Raw genomic sequence first — 18,866 nt, 5'->3', positions numbered from 1 at the left:
ACCAGCGCATGCGACGTTCACCGGCGATGGTTCTGAATGAGTCACCGTGACGGAGGGACCCTGTCGCTACGGCGCCTTCGTACGCAGACGCGGCGTGAGAGCGGAGAAGTGCGAGTGTTGGGGTTTCACTGGAGAATTCCCCCGTGTGGCCTGAGGGAGCTCAGATTTCTGTTGAACTCGCGCATTCGAGCGGTGCTTTCATCCTTTTGATCTCATTGGGGTGCTGATGTCAGGCCAGAAAAGGGGGAAGTCAGAGAGAGAGAGAGAGAGAGATAGAGAGGGGGAAAGAGAGACAGACAGGGAGAGACAGACAGGGTTAGAAAGAGAGAAGGAGGGGGAGATGAGAGAGAGAGAGAGAGAGAGAGAGAGAGAGAGAGAGAGAGAGAGAGAAGGATAAAGACAAAGGCCTCTTCTGCGTGTACTGATATAAATACAGCATACACAGGGCAGTGCATTGGCACTGTGGATGGAAGCACTATTCTCTGGGAAATTCCCGCTATCTAAACACACATCTGCTGGATAAAACGCCAAGTCAGTGTCCTCTGCCCTCAGAGTAAAGCCACCAGAGTAAAGTCGTTTGGGTTGGCCGACGCCGCCGGCTCGTGTCTGCAGAACGCGGCTTCAGGAGGGTTGAAACCACGCAGAAGTGAGTTTATTTTCGTGTGCATGGCAGCATTTCTGAGGTACGTGAATCACTTCACTGTCAGAAACCACGCTCTGGCCGTAGTGGGCACACTCTGCTCCCACTTTGAATGGAGTGGGTAAACTGGGCATCCCAGATTTTTAATTTATTTTAATAGTAAATATAAACAAATATGTAAAATAAATATAAACAAATGATTCTCTCTGAAGCTCTATCCTTATTACTTAGTTATGAATGTTAAGGTATTCATTAACTAATGGGAGTTAACCATTAGCTGCCATTAGCTATAACTGATCAAAGAGGTTTTAGAGTTGCAATCAGAAATGAGGGGGTGGTTAAACCACCTGGTCCTTCCCGCCAAAGGGCTTGTGTAGTAAATATGGCCATCTGAAACTGATCGTAGCACTGGGCTCCCCTGCACAAGGTCTTCCAGTGCTCACTGGTGGTGAAGAAAAGGTTGAAAACGCCTGTCTGGGTTTCCGGCCCTGCTGCCTGCTAAATGTTCTCTGGTAGCAGAGGCAGCAGCTGGCCTCCATTAGAGGACCCCTGCTGGAGAGCTGAAGAGGGGCTGGAGAGGGGCATTTTGGACCTGTCGTCATCCTCATTACGTGTCCACCGCCCTCACCCCAGCTGCCCTGGAATGCCGGAACTCCGGAACTCTAGAACAGCTTCACCGGAATTCCAGAATGTTGGAACTCTAGAACACCAATTCACCAGAATTCCGGAACACTGCGGAGACAAGAATGGGGGTTCGAGGTTGCCAGGACAACCGCCCATCTGGTAAGGCGACTGCTGAGGCAAGGGCCTCAATTAGCAGCCAAGGTGTTGCGTGTGGCTTTACGTTGCTAGACTACGCCAGAATCAGCATCAGAGCTCTGGAGAGAAATTTACAGCATACTGGAGGGCGGAGTCAGCGAGGACATCGCCCCTGCCCCCCACTGCTGAAACACAGGATGTTCAGAAGCCAGTAGTGAAATCAGTAGCACTAATGATCTGACTGCTGAACATGGGCCATCAGCGGTTCAATCCTGCTGTCAGACCGGTGCAAATAACAACAGGAGTGTTACACATCCTGCCTTGCACTTTCCAAAGAGTGCATTTCATGACTTGGAACAAACATTTGCTCGGAGATGACAAGCACCTGTTGATGAACACACTTAGGGCGTACTCACACTAGGCACGGTTTGCTGGTTCCGTGCTGGGGCCCGGTTATCCCCCCTCCCCACTCCCCCGCTGGCCTGCACTCACACTGGCTTCAGCAACCCGGCCCGAGCACGCTTACGTCATCACAACGCCGCTTTATTTGGAAAAAAAGCGCGCTCGCACAACACTATGGAGTTCACGATTCTCTTTTTATTGTATTTTTGGAGTCGTTTTGGGACTGCAGAAACACGGTGCAAGCACAGATTTATCGATAATTTAACACAACGATTGTCTGCTAATCGCTTTGCCGCTATGACTGTTTAACGTGAGCGTCGCATCACTGATGTCATGTTTGAGTTCCAGCGAAATGAACCAATCAGACGAGGCACCAAGCGGGCCCGGGCACGGATAGCGCTCACACTAGAAGCGAACCGTGCCTGAGTCCACATGAATCGTGCCCTGGCCCACCTCTTCAAGCGGGCCCGAGCACGGTTAACTGATCCGGGCCCCGGCACGGTTGGAGCGCTCACACTAGCCAAACGAACCGTGCTTCGGCAGGCAACCGTGCCCGGGCCCGGATCACAGAGCCTAGTGTGAGTACGCCCTTAAAGTGAACCAGTACACCCACACACCTCTAAAATTGTATAATAATCTTTATCCTGTTAATATAATTGCTGTTATTATTACTGTTTAATTTAGTTTCTCATAATTTATTGTTGTATGTGTTAAACTGTTATTATCCTTTTATTACTTATAATAATAGAACCATTATTGACGTATTCAGATCCAAAATATTTGCTTTGGCAAAATTGTATCTGATACAGTCATGCCAATAAAGTTTCCCTGAATTGAACAGAACTGAATAAAGCATGCAAGATTGCCTCCGTGTTTGCTCGGCATTGGTAATGATCTTGCTGAAGGTACAGACAACCCACTGTCTGACTCTCTCTCACTCTGTCTCACTGCCTCTGTCTCACCCTCTCCGTCTCACCATTTGACCGTCTCCACATCTAATCCATGTAAATTCATGAGGCCGGCGGAAGGCGCCCTTGTTGTGGACTCCGTCCGTGCCTGGTGGAGCCACCGTGTGCTCATCTCAATATCAAAAGGCGCGAGGCACACCTGTGCGCGGGGAGCTGAGCCCTCGGCCCCAGGCGATTAGCATGTGACCCCCCCCTGGGCTCCTCTGCCCCGGGCACCCACCACGGTCGCGGCCACGCATGCTGATGGCGGCACTTCTCACGTGCAGCACGACCGCCAGCCTTCCGCCCGGCTCGCCGTCACGGCGACATTACCCCGCTCACCCCCGGTGATGCGACTGCACGCGGCCTCGCCAGACGAGCACCCAGACGTGTGACCTGCCTTAACCCCCGCCGACCTCACCGGGTGGCAGACAGGCGTTTTAAGAGGAGGTAAACATCTATTAAACATTTTCCCCTCTTTTCTTGTGCATTTCTGTCTTTATTCTTTGCTCGTATATGTTCTGAAGAAACGCTTCTCGACAAAGCCCTTTTTTTTTTGAAGGGCAGATTTCGTGTCACCTTCGAGTTCACATTCATTTAACGTCTCTGGCCCCACGCTGACCTCTGACCTCTGAACCTTGATAAAGCAGCATCAGACAGTGCGTGCGTAACCAGAGCCTTCATAAATAGCCAGTAGCAGAAGTGATGCAGGCCTGAGAACAGAACAGCCTTCCTCATTTACTCAAATATGTTTACATCGGCATTTGGGACTGAATGACATAAGCAAAACGAAAAAAGAGAGTAAGTATTAGAAACAGAATTACCTGCAGAATGTGTGATTATTAGCATCCTAACAATAAAAACCATAATGAAAAAAGAACCCTCTTCTCTTGTGCAATTACAGGTTCAAAATCTCATGCGTGCCCCATTTTTAATGGGTCATTTTATGAGGATAACTTAACAGCTTTTAGGTCTGGACTTGTTTTGACAGAACCTCTATGTACCAGCGACCTTTGACCACGAGCTGTGTGTTAACACACACACACACACACACACACACACACACACACACACACACAATTACTTCATGCCATTGGCAGCTCAGGACAAGTAGGGGTAATGTATGGGGTGTGTGTGTGTCTTACCATCACAGCCAGACGGTCAGTCTGGTGATGGGGTTGGTAAGATGACACTGGATCCATGTAGTAACTCATGGTAGGCTTTGGATCAACCCTGGGGACCTGGGGCAGACAGACAGAAAATAATATTACATGCACATATTAAACCACATTCAAGTCAGTTAAGGTGGTTTGCACACATGGTCAGTCAACTCTAGTAGCTGGTTAAATTTTGCCTTAAAACCCCACAGAAATCTGGCCCATATAAAAAACAAAGTGCCGTCAACCCACATGTTGTGACTACATTCTTGGCGTTGATCACAGCCAAGGGAGAGGTTGGGGGGGGGGGTCATGCGCCTGACAGAGCTGCCCACCCCCATCAATCAGCCACGGCTCGTCCGAGACACGTCGCCTTTGGCAGGCGCTCCGCTAACCTGGCGTAGTAATTGCCTGCCAGTCAGCCGTAGTGCGACCCAGTCTGGGAGGTGGAGGCGGGGACTGATGGCTCATGGGTGGAGCAGCACGATGCCAAACAACATGTTGCAAGAATGTCTCAGCGTTACACAACTGGCTAAAGCAGCAGTGCATGGCACATCAGATAAGGCAGTGTTGCATCATGGGACAGCTCACACACTTCGACTGAGGGCCTGCTTTAATAAGAGTGTTTAAAGCTAGTCATGGTATTTATTTGAGTTTTCTCTCTCATTAAAACTGGAATTTCACTAATTACATGTGCAGAATCCCACTCACTTTGTAACCAGGGTTACATTGGACATAAATTGCCTGTTTCACTGCTCTGGACAAGAAAACTGGACATTTCTGGAGGAAAGCCTGAGTGCAAAGTTCAACGGCCGAAGCCGAACGAGAGCTCCTCCGCTGTACCCAGACCTGCCATGACCTCTCCCTCCTTCCCTCTCTCTCTCTGAGGCAGTGACTCCTCTACTGTACCCAAACCTGTCATGACCTCTCCCTCTCTCTCTCTCTCTGAGGCAGTGACTCCTCCGCTGTACCCAAACCTGTCATGACCTCTCCCTCCCTCTCTCTCTGTGGCAGTGACTCCTCTACTGTACCCAAACCTGTCATGACCTCTCCCTCCCTCTCTCTCTCTCTCTCTTTGTGGCAGTGACTCCTCCGCTGTACCCAGACCTGTCATGACCTCTCCCCCTCTCTCTCTCTCTGTGGCAGTGACTCCTCCGCTGTACCCAGACCTGCCGTGACCCCCTGCCTGCTCCCTCACACTCCACAGCCCCCAACTCCGCTGCCCTGTCTTTATCACTGTTTACTAGTGGGGGCATTAGCAGAAAAGGCTGGAGCCCAGCTGCGAGGGTTCTGTTTGTGGAGGGAGTTTGGGATGCACACACACTGACAGGAAGCCCAGCAGATGAGGAATCACCTAATGCATTGGTGTGTGTGTGTGTGTGTGTGTGTGTGTGTGTGTGTGTGTGTGTGTGTGTGTGTGCAACATCTTGAAGTGCTTAGAGAGTGTGGCTACGTTATTCTCAGACAAGGTTTGAGGTGACGGTTATGCAAGGGTCTTACAGAGGTTGCCCTAGTATTCAGTCATTCAACACCTAATGAAATGCTGTCAAAAGTAAACAGGGTCTTCTTTCAGAAAAACTGAAGAACGGGTTTGGTAAAACTTGCAACACTAACCACCCCACTCGCGATTTTGAAAAATTGTTGTTTGTTTTCTTTAAAAGAATGTGGAAACACGTCTATAAGACGCTAAAGATTCTACGCTAATTAAACATTATAATATAGCAAAATTAATTTGTATATTTGCTTATAAATATTACTTACTTGTGAATATGCTTAATTTAAAAATAAAATAAAAGGAAATGCATTTCTAAATGATTTACTGCGTTTTCAGATGATTATCTGTTCATTACGTTGTTTCTCTCTACAGCACTTGTCAGAATTCAGATATTGCACAACATATTACACTAAAAAATTAACAAAATGTTTGTTTGGAAGAGTAATCATAAAATCTCGTTCAAAGTCTGCGTGGTTGCACAATTCTGACATCTTTCAAGTTCGCAGCGATTCATCCTTCTCCAAGTTACAACTTCAAAGCGCCATTCCAACCTCGGACCACCAGCCGCTAATGTTTTTACGTTCTTCCATAATTGTACAACCCGTGCAGCCGTACAACAAACCCTCAAACGAGTCGACGAGAAAAATCACAACAGAACGTTATTCTTACCGTAGTTTCGGCGGAAAACTTCAGGAGGTTGAAGTTACGGTTGGCTGCCAGCTCGCCTGCGGTCAAGCCTCTGTACCTGGCGTGCAGACGCAGCGCGTGTTGAGAGGGGATACGGCGCACTAGCAGGAGAAGCCCCACCCTCGCCAATTACCGGGGGCCACTCAAAAAACGATTTAGGAGTTTTTTATGACGCTCTTATCTATCAAACCGTCCGATCCCGATGACGTCGCGTACACGCGGTGGAAATACTGGGACATTTAATATGGATATATTATTATTGATCTCTGTCCTGTACTGGCTGGTTTGAACCATGTGACCACAGAGGTTATACATTCTTTAAGGAATAAAATAATAAACATACTTACACATAAATATACTGCCTTGGAATGGTGCAGTTTACAGTATGTACATCTGACTCATTAGTGACTGGATTAGAGCTTGAATGGGACTGTGTTAGTCAATGTGTTTGTGATCATAATTCTGTAAAGGAAACAGCATGAATGGGCTATTCCGCCTATTGCGTTAGCGGCAGCTGTTGGGAGCTTGTATTGATTTGGTGGAAGGGCTTCAGGAAAATGACCATATAAAGAGGAAAAGGAAAGGCGGCCGACGGGGGTCACAATCACTGGATTTCCTGCCCACAGGCATGTGCAATAGGGTCAGTAGGCCGGGAGGAGTGTGTGTGTTTGGGAGGGGGGGGGGGGGGGGGTAACAGGTTTGTGGTGTGCTCGGACACGCTGTCCAAGGTCAGCCTCTTAGGCAGCGGATGGAGGAAAGGAGCTGTGCTCCTCTGAAGCTCCTCTAAGGGTCGGGAGTGTGTTCCCGAGCGAGGACGAGCGGAGATCAGCGGACGGCCACGGAGGGGAGGAGGCTTCTTCTCTTATGTTGGTCCAACGCGCAGCTGCGATGGTCTGGGGCTTATGGGTAGTTACACTGAGGTCCGAGAACGTGTCGTTCCGGGCCCCCGTACAGGACTGTGGTTATTCGTTTAAGTAGCTACAGAAACCAGATCTGGATGGTCACAGTATTACAGAAAGATCTAATCGGAGTGCAGCAATACACCAATCACTACGTGGTGCATTATGGGACAGTACATCATGGGATCGCTTCTCTCCGTTGGCATCCATAATCTGCTTCCGTCCCTCATACTGCGTCCGGAGGGTCTAGCCAGCCTCACCGCTGGGTCTTTATCAGCCTGGAGTCCGCCCCTCGTCTGTAACACCTTGAGCTTGTGTGGTGGCCTCACTACTCTCCATTCCCCCACCTCCCTGTTCTGCCTAAAGTTTGTTTGAATTACAAAGTGCACGGTCAGAGGCGGACCCCGCGGCTCCTTGGAAGTAAATCTGGAGAAGCTTTCGTGTCCGAGGTGAGAGGTGTGAAGAGGTGCCACGTCGACCTGCACTGTGTCAGAGGGCTGGGGGCGGGGTGGATCTCTCTGAAGCCCGGGGTAACAGGGGCCCCCAAGTGTCCCAGATGGGCAACACGTCGAGGGCAAAAGGGGAGGAAGATGACTTATCACCATGAGAGGGTGAGAGAGAGAGAGAGAGAGAGAGAGAGAGAGAGAGAGAGAACTGGGCTTGCGAGAGAGCTGGTTCATCCTCTGAGTCAGACTGAATAAAGCGAGGATGAATATGATCCAGATCTTCCTCAGATGCCCACAGTCCTGTTCCAATTAGCAGGCTGGCTGGTTCAAAGGCTGCGCCTTGATAGGGTCGTTTATGCTCCGTGGTCTCATCACCTCCCTTTACAGCCTTCAACCTCCTTATCAACGTGTCACCTTTAATCTAGTCCCCCCCGCCCCACCTCCACCCAGTAACCTCCACCCCACCCCCAGTCATCCTCGTTCTCTCTCTAACACTCTCACTTCGATCACTTTATCGACACGTCTTCGCTTTTACGTTCGTTTGCACGTGGATTCGGACAAGCCGTCTACGGCAAAGTAAAGGTGTAAGTGGTGGATCATGAGCTGCAGAGCAATAGAACCCCAGTCTGTTCATCCTGATCTCAGAAGCAGTTTCTTTGCTTTTCCTTCGGACCCCGTGTGACAGCTGCATTCAGTCAGTAGGCACGCAACACCACACACAGCCACACACACGAGAGACATGAGAGTTTAAACATGTGAGTTTATTCAGCTCGCCTTTTAACCAATTCTGTTTCTCTCATTATTTATCCCTCGCAACTTTTTCTTGGTCTCTCTGTGTCCTTCCCTGTCATCGTTTCTCTATCTCCTCTCGCAGCCTTTCCCTCTCTCCTTCTCTTTCTCTCTCTCTCTGTCAGTCTCTCGCCCTCTCCATTTCTCCCACCATCTTTGCTCTGTGCTCATGCTTTACATTAAACACAGCTCTGCCCCCAGTGCTGGTTCAGATCCTACATCACTCATGCCCTTTGACTGGTTTACTGCAGATGTCAACAGCACTACTTCCTCAGAGTGTGCGGGTGCAAAGCTCCATGTAACCCCCCCCCCCCCCCCGTCCAGGGTTCTCTCCTGTTTTTCTCTCTCTTCTACTCCCATCAAACCCTTACGCATTGCTACTCTGAGGTAGACAGCCTGCTTTATAGTCAAAAATTAAGCCTAGTCCCAGATTAAATGGAGAGCATCCCTGTTGACGGTGTAATTCTACACTGCAATATGCTTTAAAAACTATCCAGAGTTACAGGAAGGTCGAGCTGGATGGTTGGTGAGTGGATATGTCGGTCGCTCTCTGAAAGAACCTGTGCGCTGCCTTCAGGGAGGATCAAAGCGGCCACCGCACATTGATCGTGGTGGCTTCCCAGTTTCATCCCAGCACGACGTTGGCTGGCGCCATGAGGGGGTTTGGAGCGGAGTTCTCCAGGTTCTGTTCGCAGAACCTACATCCCCCGCCATCTTGCCCCAGTCCCTGCGCTTCCGTTCCCAAAGATGACCTCTGACAGCTGAAATGAACGAGGCTTCATCGCTCGCCTTATCCACTTCGGTTTTGTCCGCTTTTCCAAACGATGCGAGGGCAGAAAGACAGACGGAAAGAGAGAGAGAGAGATAGAACGAGAGAGAGAGACAGAACGAGAGAGGGAGACAGAACGAGAGAGGGAGACCTCCTCCCACTCTTGCAGATCTCCGCTCCCTTTGATTCTCTGCCCGAGTCCTTCCCCAGAAGAAACTGCAAACTGCCCTGCAGATGTTCCTCCAGCAACTACAAAGAAGGAGGCCTTTATGAGCAGCCAGTCTATTTCTGGTCCTCTGTGTTTCCAAGCTGTGTGGCTTTGAGAGGTGCAGGCCCTCTCCTGCTTTCTGCTGAGGTCTCGTTTTTATTCCTTCCTGAAGGTATTTTTAGATTAAAGCCCCTATTGTAGAGACAAAAGCAAAGAAATAATGTTTCATGACAGTATCGACTTGTGATCAGCCGGCCGGTTTGGACCAGGCGGAGAGGGTGAAACTCTGAGGTGACTGGCATTCATGAAAGTGGGAGACACAGAGGAAATTTGGGCTTCCATAAACGCTGTGCAAACAACTTCAGTTAGCGATGGCGACCGGGAGATTTCTCAGCCGCCGGCCGGTTGGAGAGCTCATGCCACCAGATCAGGGCTTCCGTGAGAAGCAACTTAGTCTCAGCCTGAGAAGCCGCATTCTTGGAGAGAGGCATTAGCTCCCAATATTATCTTTAATTAAGTGTCCAATTCCCTTTAAGAGCTGTGCAAACAGCTCGTAAATAGGCCCCTGTAAGCCATACAAACATCCCGCGTGCGGGACGCACCGGAGGCTGCATGGCCTGCTCCAGATGTGTTCCGCTCCTGAGTGCTCTCCTTCGGGGACAGGCCCGGGACAGGGACGCTCAGTCTGAATGTGACCACTGCCCTTCCACAGACCCCCACCCTGGGGCCGCCACTCGGACAACCGCCTTGGACCGGCGCCTCCGGCCAAAACTCTGTCTGTGGAGCTTTGTCTTCTAGGTGGAGAGCCGGAACCGGGAGTGTCCCGCTGCAGCCAGGCCCGGCCACAGGGTCTCCGGAACACTGACGGGTGTTGTTCCACACCCCGGGGAGGTGCAACCCCAACCACAGGCGGGGAGAGGGTCGTGGGGGCCAGGCACCACACCGAGAGCCAAACGAGACAATGGAGGGGCAGACGTTTGCGATGCACTGGAGTCTGCAGCGAGCGTGCGTTCCACAGCTATAAACTCACAGCCGACATCGTTCTCCAGCCTGTGGAGTGGTTTCCAGCTCCAACCTGACACTGGACAGGTGCTTATCCTCAGAAGACATCTTTATGGAGAATGATCGCAGTTGGGGGTAAGGGGAGGACGGATCTGTGTTCCCTCTTGAAGGAAGACTGAGGAGAGAAAGTTCAAAATGAGTCCCAGTAAGAGATGGAAGGCAAATTAAGACACTCAGTCCAGCACGGCCTTGATAACACATTGGGACAAATCCAATACAAACAAGGCTCAGTGTCCAACTGAGCACCCGGCAATACTTGGCATTCACACACACACACACACACACACACACACACACACACACACACACACACACACACAGCAAAGCATACTGCACAAATGTGTTAAATGAGGAGAATGGCAGATAGTGTTCTGGGAGGGGAGTCCCACCAGGATGCCTTACACACGTTAAAACACCTTAAACACACTTAATGACCTCATACATGTTATCCGACTTCTGTTTGCACATGAACAGTGGGTGAGAACCTCACATTCACATACATATTGGTGTATACATTGTTTTAACCTGTGTGTGAGGGCAAAATGTCAGTCATGATGACAGTGTGTGTGTGTGTGTGCATGTGTGCATGTGCGTGTATATGTGTGTGTGTGTGTGCGCGTATGTATATGTGCATATGTGTGTGTAGATGTGTATGTGTGTATGTGCGTGTGTGTATGTGTAAATGTGTGTGTTTGTGCATGTGTGTATGTGTAAATGTGTATGTGCGTGCGTGTGTGTATGTGTAAATGTGAATGTGTGTTTGTGTGTAATATTATAACAGAAGAGTGAATGCAGCTGCTCCGTTTCTCAGTATGTCTACTCTTCTCACTGCTCAGGGTAACACTCTAAACAAAGTAACACTAAGGCACTTGAAGTCTTTATGTGGACATTTCATTCCACTATGTCTCCACGACATTAGTACTAAGAAGGAAAAATGTGAACTTAGGAATGAAGAAATATGTGCAGATGCAGAGGAGTTCATTTTAAGTAGTTACGTTAATAACCTTCCATCCAGATCCCATTTCATGTGCATCTGCTGAGTTTAGATGAAATAAGTACAGACCAAACTGGAGATCCACTGGCAGCACTAATAGGTCACTAATCATAGTGAAACCTGCTCTGAGCATGGAACACGCTGGTTCAGCCCCCTGTTGAACTAATGTACTTTGAAAGTATGAAACACTTCATAAGCGGTTTGCTTACAGGGAGGAGCTAAAGAGCCTCAAAACGGTTATTTTCTTCGTTCTTTTCTTTTTGCTTTTCTTTGAAAAATGCTTTGTGCGTGAAGTTGGTTGAACCAAGTGGAGTTGGTTGCAGTCACATGACGTACTTACCGAGCTTCTGCCCTTACTGAGAAATCAGGTGCCGATCATTTAACCGAGGGGAAATCCATCAAACACGAACCACGAACTGCCACATCTGACAAAATAATTTAGTCCTAGGGAACAAAAAAATACAGCATAAAAGAAAAGTTTAAAAGAAAACGGCATAGCTTAAAACCCACCGAGTATACATTAGGAGCCCCTGCCAGCACCCTCGCTGAAGACATAAGTACCTTCAAACTGGGTAAACACTAAATCTGAGGGGGTGCTGGTGTGGAAGCGTTAACATCAACCGTTCACGTAACCGCCTTCTGCGCCAGCTCCAGACGACCAGACGACCAGCGTCACACTCGCCGATCGACGGTTCAGGCAGGGTGAGCACAGAGAGATTCGGGCCTTTGCTTTTTCGGACCAGCGGTTATGCTGCAATTAAAATTATTATCAGAGCGGCTGGTGTGTGTGTGTGTGTGTGTGTGAGTGAAGGGGGGAGTTGGGCACAGCCCCTAGATTACAGCCGTATAAATAATCCACCTCCGTTCTCGCCACTGCTATCACTGCTCTGGTCTGGGACTGTGGATCTCCCACATGCTCTTGCCAGAACGGAACACACATGCGTGTGCACATTCACGGGGGCACACACACACACACACACACACACACACGCACGCACGCACGCACGCACGCACGCACGCACGCACGCACGCACGCACGCACGCACGCACGCACGCACACACACACACACACACACACACACACACACACACACACACACGCACGCACGCACGCACGCACACACACACACACACACACACACACACACACACACACACACACACACACACTGACCTCCCGCCTACCCTACAGAGCAAGTGATATTTTTATTCTCAGGGCTGATGTTTTAAGGCTGTGGAGCCATGCTATGCTGTGATAGAGGAAGAGGAAATGGCCTGTGTTCCATCCCTTCATCTCTCTCTCTCTCTCCATCTCAAAGTCTTCTCTCTCCCTCTGTCTCCATTTCTCCCAAATTCTCTCCTCGCCTATGCCTCCTTATTCTCTAATCCCCCCCACACACACCTTCAGCTCTCTCATGCTCGTTAAGAAAAGCTCTCACTACTCTTAACATCAACAGCACCAGCCGTTTTGTTCCTTTTCATTTAATCGGGACTTTAGCGTTTCCTCTAAAGTCCACAGCTACATAAACCCTGCACAGATAACACTGGCCCCCACTTCGGCCTACATGAACCGGAGCGTTTTCGCCGATGTGCTAGTTCACCGTGGTGGTAGGGCTCAGAGCGCTGCAGGAGGCTGGTGTATGATGTAGAGTACAGATAGCAGACGCACCAAACCAGGCAGGTGTGGTTGCGTGGGTTCGCTAACAGGCCCGTATCTCACATCACAGCGCGTCCGCGGGCTCCAGCAGTGTTTGGGCAGCGATCAGATTTAGCAGCAGATGCTGTCGTAAGCGAAATGCAGTTCCAGCCCTGGGAAACTATGACATAAACGTTGTCTTTGCGGTGGATTATTTGTTTAGGTTACTATGTCAACAAGTATTAAACAAATGGCTATTATGCATTGAGCATCACATTGTAATATAATGCGCTGTAATTACACTGACCTTATCTGTAGTTATAACACGGTGAAACTATAGAGTGTGTTCTTGCTGACATAAAATGCCACACTTTGAATGGACTGAATTTTGCTTGGCGAGCGGTTGTATGTAGTTGTACAGGCGTTCCAAAGCTCAACTGCGCCCTCTATCAATCACTTGCCTGAACTGCACAACAAAACTTCTAGTCATACAGGATTGTTTCAAAAGCAAAGCCAACGCACAGCTCTTTACAGACTGTAATGACCCAAGTTAGGATACGGGAACAGTTCATTCTAATTTCAGAAAGACATTTTATGAGCTAATTTAATATAAGACAGTAAAGTAACCAGGACTATGGAAAATAATTGTGGGCGTAATTGCTTTTATGCCCTAAAATAATACACTACACAGTGGCTGGTTCAGTAGGAGCTAATCACTCAGACATGTGCTGCACAGACAGCAAGACAGAGAAACGTGTGGCAAATGTTACTCTAATGTTAGTTTTGCGTTTGGTGCAGAACCATGTGGTGACTCTGTCTCTTTAAGGAATGGGGAAGAATGTTGTGGTTTTTTGCCAGGGTGTTCAGAGCAGTGTCCCTGCAGGCACGCATACACACACACACACACACACACACACACACACACACACTCTCTCTCTTTCTCTTTCTCTCTCTCACTCTCTCACACACACACACACACACACACATTCTCTCTCTCTCTCTCTCTCTCTCTCTCTCTCTCTCTCTCTCTCTCTCTCTCTCTTTCTCTCTCTCTCTCTCTCTCTCTCTTTCTCACACACACACACACACACACACACACACACACACACACACACACACACACACACACACACACACACACACAGAGTTCTCACACTTTGGGCCAACTCCCTCTCTTCCTTCTTTGAAGTCATGGCAAGCCTTCTCCTCTCTGATGGACTTCCCTTGGTCTGCTGGCCTCTCCACCTTCACTCAACATGCCGTTTGGGAGGTGCTAGTCGCGTGCTGGTTCGGGCAGAGATACGCCTGCATACAGGTTCACGCACTTGTTTGTTGAAGTGATGGAGGGTCACTTTACTGCTTCTCAGATTTGCGTGTGTGTGAAAACATCAGGTGCAAATGTCACATACGGTGATTAGTGACTGTAGCTCTATGAGATTTTAAATCGGTTAGCATGGCACAACCGGTGGGTACGTTCGTAAACTTTTGTTTGTTTTCTATGTCCACAAGTGTCAAATGTGTCATGCACGCACAACGCACATGTGAACCATTGAATCAAAGTGCAATAACCAGCAGCCACAAATGCAGTTAGGTCTGCTAACCAGGACCAGAGAGCCCTCTAGTGGCGAAATGCCGTCACAGCAGCTAACCCGGACAAGGGATCAATAGTGTGCTGCTTTATTAGATCCAGATTTGACCGTCGGAGGCCACAGATGAATGACTTTTGTAGTCTGGTGAGCAGCCTGTGTCGAGTTCAGACTGTCAGACATGTCTGGTGGGGGTTTCAGGGTAAGGAGAGAGGGAGACATGGAGAGAGGGAAGGAGAGAGAGGGATAGAGGGGTGGGGTAAGGCCTCAAAGAGAATGCCAGAGAAAAAGAGCATGGCACAGTGAAAGCTGAGGGTCTCTGGCAGTCTGCACAGGAACAACGCCCTCTCTCACGGAGCCCGGCAGCCTGGAGGAATGAGAGGTGACAGCGTATTCATTTCAGACGCTGTTTTTCTTTGAGCTCTCACTAAAAGCCTGGCGATTGAAGGGAGCCCTCGGGATTTATTGAGGAGACGGTTTAGCTTTTTTTCTCCCGGGTTGTGCTCGGGCCCATGCCGGTCTTTTTTTTTCCGGGCTGTGCTCGGGCCCATGCCGGTCTTTTCCGTTTCTGTGTTCTGCTTCACCTGGATGAAGGCTGGGATCCCTCGCTACTGAACTTGTGAGAGAGCTGATGTGCGCGATGAGAGTGGAAATGGGATCTGAATGGGCGGGAGTATTTCCTCTTTCCCACAACAGTGACAAAAGGTGATCAGGCCTGACTGTCTCCGAGTTTAGGGAGATAAAGTTTTGCAGCAGCCCCTCGTTCACATGTTCTACGAGTTCTCCTGCCTCCCCTGCTTCCCCTAGATGTCCGCAGGTTGCTCCTCTAAGAAAACGTGCCATGCACAGGCATGTGCACTGAGCTCTTTCCATTCTCCGCTCTGTGGGGTGGTCCACAGTCCCCGTTCTGCCGCTCAGTGCTCTGCTCTGACATCATACCATGAGGTCATCTGTCGTATGCCACGCACGGGTGGCGGTCCGGGTGTGATGAGCATCATCTCGTCGGGAGGCCACGAAGCCGTCTGTTCATAAAACAGCTGTGGTGGTTTAATTTAATACTTCCTCTTGCAGATGATTACGACACATGCACGAGAGGCCCGGATGCCTTTTCCAGGCCCCGTGTTTTCCCACCGTCTGATGATTCAAGCCGGGGACCTAGAGAGCTGGCTGGGCCCACGAAATCATAAGTCAAGGGTTACGAAATGGAGGAGGTGGATGGAGGGATGGGTCTCTCTTTCATCACACTCCAAATTCCCCCAAAAATCTCCTAAGCACCTTGGCCTCAACACCCCAAACCCACGCACAACGTCTAGGAGGTGCAGTTGGACGTCTGGCTCAGGTGAGTGGTGTCTGAGGCCCGCGTGTCTAACGATTCTTTCCGCACCAGCCGAAGACTCTGTGTTAAAAACACTCCCATGGGGACGCGTCGCCAAACGGTGACTGGGCAACAGCACTGTGGTAGTTCACACATTTACCGCCTGTGTGCTCTTGCCTTGGTGGTCTGGGGGTCAAGCGGTTGTTGGCGCTCAACACACAACTTGTGGGGGTTTGTGTGTTTTTTTTATTATTTTGGAGGATGATGGGTGGGTAGGTGGGTGGGTGTAGCGTGAAAAGGGGCCCCACCCTCGCCTTCCCTGGTGCCGCCGTCTTATTGTGCCGTCCCCCGGGAGAGACAAGAGCGCGCTATCTCCATCTCCACTTCATCTCTCCTGCTCTGGTCCAGTTAAATAAATAAGACATTAACAGTGGAGGGTCTGGGCCTTCATTACCACAGATGCTCGATGTAATCAGAGATGTCTGTGTGCTACAGCCAATCCCTAAATAGGCAGATTTTAGGAGCAGGTCCCGGGAGGTGCTAGTGGGCCTTTTAATGGCCGGCTGTAGATGAGGAACCATAACTGAAAGAAAACTGACACTGGTTCTAGTGATAAGCTGTTTTCATATGGAGCTCACACAATGCTCATCTGCCCAACCTAATTAATTTTTCAAATGTTCTCTTTCTTTCAGACAACCTCCACCCACTTTAATCCATGAAGCTCCAGAAATGTTTGTGAAAAACACTGAAATACATGTTGTGGTGGAATGAAATGAGGCTTTGCAAGCGGATGTACCAATAAAGCAACACAGTTTATGACTTTGTTATGTAGCATGACAACTCACCATCAAACTCTGTTGGCTTTGTCCTTGTCCACTACACACCAGGGTGGAAGTGCGTCATCAAATGTCTGATGTGCCTTGAACAATGCAGGTTACTAGCTTGGGCCAAGTCAACACAACTTTTCATAATTAAACAAGAAACAAATAAGTAAATAAATATCAATGGCCTCGGCTCAAAAATTAGCTGAGTTTTAATTCATATTACATGAATAAAGTCATCATCACAGTCTGTTGGCATTAATGATTTAAGTGTAGTTGTCCATATGGACAAGACCAGAAGCTCTGGGTACCTCTGGTTATCACATATGTTTCCTGTCTAAGATTAACATGGCAATTTCCTGCTATTGTTCAAAAAGAATCCATGTGATTTTACTGGGAAATGGCTGCACAAAATGGTGTTCAGCACTTAAGGGTTTGATCACCTGCTGAGAGGCTTTCTCAGTAGAGTTCTGGAGTTTTGCAGGTCCAGGGTTCCTTCCATTAACACATCACTGTGGAGGGGCTTGAAGTATTTGATAGTTTGTTTGTTTGTCTGGGTTTCGACTATAAGAACAAAAACAGAGCAATTTTCAGAAGGGGAAAGACTGGTGTCTGTTACACCCTTTGAACAATATTGGGGGAAAAAAAATCACACATTAATACTTTAACATTTTTGTGATGCATGAAAATGATTGGCAGAATAGTGAATGATTATCTCAATTACAGAATCACTGAGGATGATTTAAAGGTTAACTCAATTGTTTTTTAGAAAATTGATATGCTTACTAGGTTCTTTTAAATTTGACAGATGAAAAAATTACACAGTATCAAGATCTTTGCTTTATATTTTACTGTAGTTATCAAGAGTAGCCAAATATGTTGGATAGAGCGCCATAAATACTGATTTTCAAACAACAACATCGTTAACCGTTAACTAGACAAATACTACCTAATAGTGCTCAATGCATATCAAAGTGAGCATGTGTTAGTGGATTTAATGAGCTATAGGTCAAAGAAGATTAAATTGGAACTAACTTTTAAGGTGTGATAGCTCTAATTTATTCAATGTGAGAAGCTGCATTAAAGAACAAACGAAATCTGATGGGCTTTTAATGTTCATAATTTTAAAATAAAATTTTTCCAGCCTTGAGTCCACTTCAAACTGAAGACGTGAGTTTTGCTCACTCCTCCCTAGCAAATGCACACGGTTTGCCCAGTCTAGACCAACCCTAGCCCTTCCCACTTTATTCAGACGCCCATATTCATCAGACGTACACACTCAAATCAGCCGTGATGTTGTCTTTGCTTGTTTTGTGTGTTAATATTGATGGCCATTCTGCAGTCTGTCAGTGAGAGGTTCCACACGGCTCCCGCCAAACTACACGACATGGCCTGTTTTCATAACTAAAACTGGGTACCGTCTGTGCTGGTTTTATTAAAAAGAAAATTATTAAGAATTAAAAAACATTAATTTCTTCAACATTCATTATATGGTTTCATCACAATAAAAACACAGAAAATGATTATTTAATTTATTTGGGATTAGCTGTTATGTGCTTAAAGACGTATTGGGTTTAGGTGAGAGGGAAACTAATGATTTACAATCCTTTTTGAATATGACGCTGCCCAAAGCTAAAAATATTCACTAATTCACTAATTACTGTTTAGTGTTAGCGTTTCTACCAACGAGTACACAAAATGGTTTTTTTTATGTGGAGTGGAGGAATTTTCGATTAAAATATCTAACATCTTACATTTTGTTGTGTAACTATACAAACTTGCTATTCATGGGTGATTTCATTGCTTAAAACGTGCAGAAGTATTTTAAGCCAGACAGAGATGTCATAAAGCTAAGTCCTCCGTAAACGGTCGCACTTTTTGGGTTTTAGGGTGTTTTAGGGTAGAGGATATGGCACTGTGTAGGAAATGGAGTTAGTGAAGTGCGCAAGGTCATTCTAACAGGAAAGACACGCTCATTGGAGACGCGTGGCTCTGTCACGAGGCCACTGGAGGTGGGCATCCCGCTGGCACTGCTGAGCCTTATAGGAATCGACACAAAGAGAAATAGCTTAACTTTTTTGCTTTCCTTTTTGGAGACAATTAAACGATTCAAATGAGATTTTTTAAAATAATACATTTAATGTCTGTTATCACAAATAATTTGCTCTGATGTAACTATAAAAGGGTAACATTGGGTAGCAGATTTAGATTATAGAATCAAAAACGTGCCCATTTTCTTATTTCATTTAAAAAA

General features: G+C 47.9%; 1 protein-coding gene and 2 long non-coding RNA genes across 5 annotated transcripts in view; 1 reads left to right on the top strand and 2 right to left on the bottom strand.

The window, feature by feature from the left end:
- The window catches only part of ets1 (v-ets avian erythroblastosis virus E26 oncogene homolog 1), a 40,820-nt gene extending 34,604 nt beyond the window's left edge, over positions 1–6,216 (bottom strand). Inside the window, exons 1-2 of one of the 2 annotated variants that reach the window (XM_076993217.1) lie at positions 6,070–6,216; positions 3,894–3,989 (exon numbers count right to left, since the gene is read on the bottom strand). In XM_076993217.1, coding sequence (XP_076849332.1) covers positions 3,894–3,962 — 69 coding nt within the window. In that variant the 5' untranslated portion in view covers positions 3,963–3,989; positions 6,070–6,216. The remainder of the gene's footprint in view (positions 1–3,893; positions 3,990–6,069) is intronic. The other variant, XM_076993215.1, reaches the window with a different exon arrangement.
- Positions 6,217–7,926: 1,710 nt separating this feature from the next.
- LOC143497333 (uncharacterized) lies at positions 7,927–13,295 on the bottom strand. 2 transcript variants are annotated; one of them, XR_013125843.1, is made up of 5 exons: positions 13,198–13,254; positions 12,924–13,071; positions 11,816–12,005; positions 11,595–11,698; positions 7,927–10,375 (listed from the first exon to the last, which is right to left on the bottom strand). It is a non-coding gene; the product is annotated as an uncharacterized LOC143497333 (long non-coding RNA). The 2 variants fall into 2 exon arrangements; XR_013125842.1 differs by lacking the exon at positions 12,924–13,071 and having other exon boundaries at positions 13,198–13,295.
- On the top strand, positions 11,635–16,845 carry LOC143497332 (uncharacterized). The gene is made up of 3 exons (XR_013125841.1): positions 11,635–11,956; positions 15,548–15,815; positions 16,484–16,845. It is a non-coding gene; the product is annotated as an uncharacterized LOC143497332 (long non-coding RNA).
- The last annotated feature ends 2,021 nt before the right edge of the window (positions 16,846–18,866 follow it).

Source organism: Brachyhypopomus gauderio, unplaced genomic scaffold (assembly GCF_052324685.1).
Source record: "Brachyhypopomus gauderio isolate BG-103 unplaced genomic scaffold, BGAUD_0.2 sc106, whole genome shotgun sequence".
NCBI classification, from domain to species: Eukaryota; Metazoa; Chordata; class Actinopteri; order Gymnotiformes; family Hypopomidae; genus Brachyhypopomus; species Brachyhypopomus gauderio.
The sequence above is the reverse complement of the archived record's forward strand: the minus strand, read 5'-3'. Positions and strand labels throughout refer to the sequence as shown.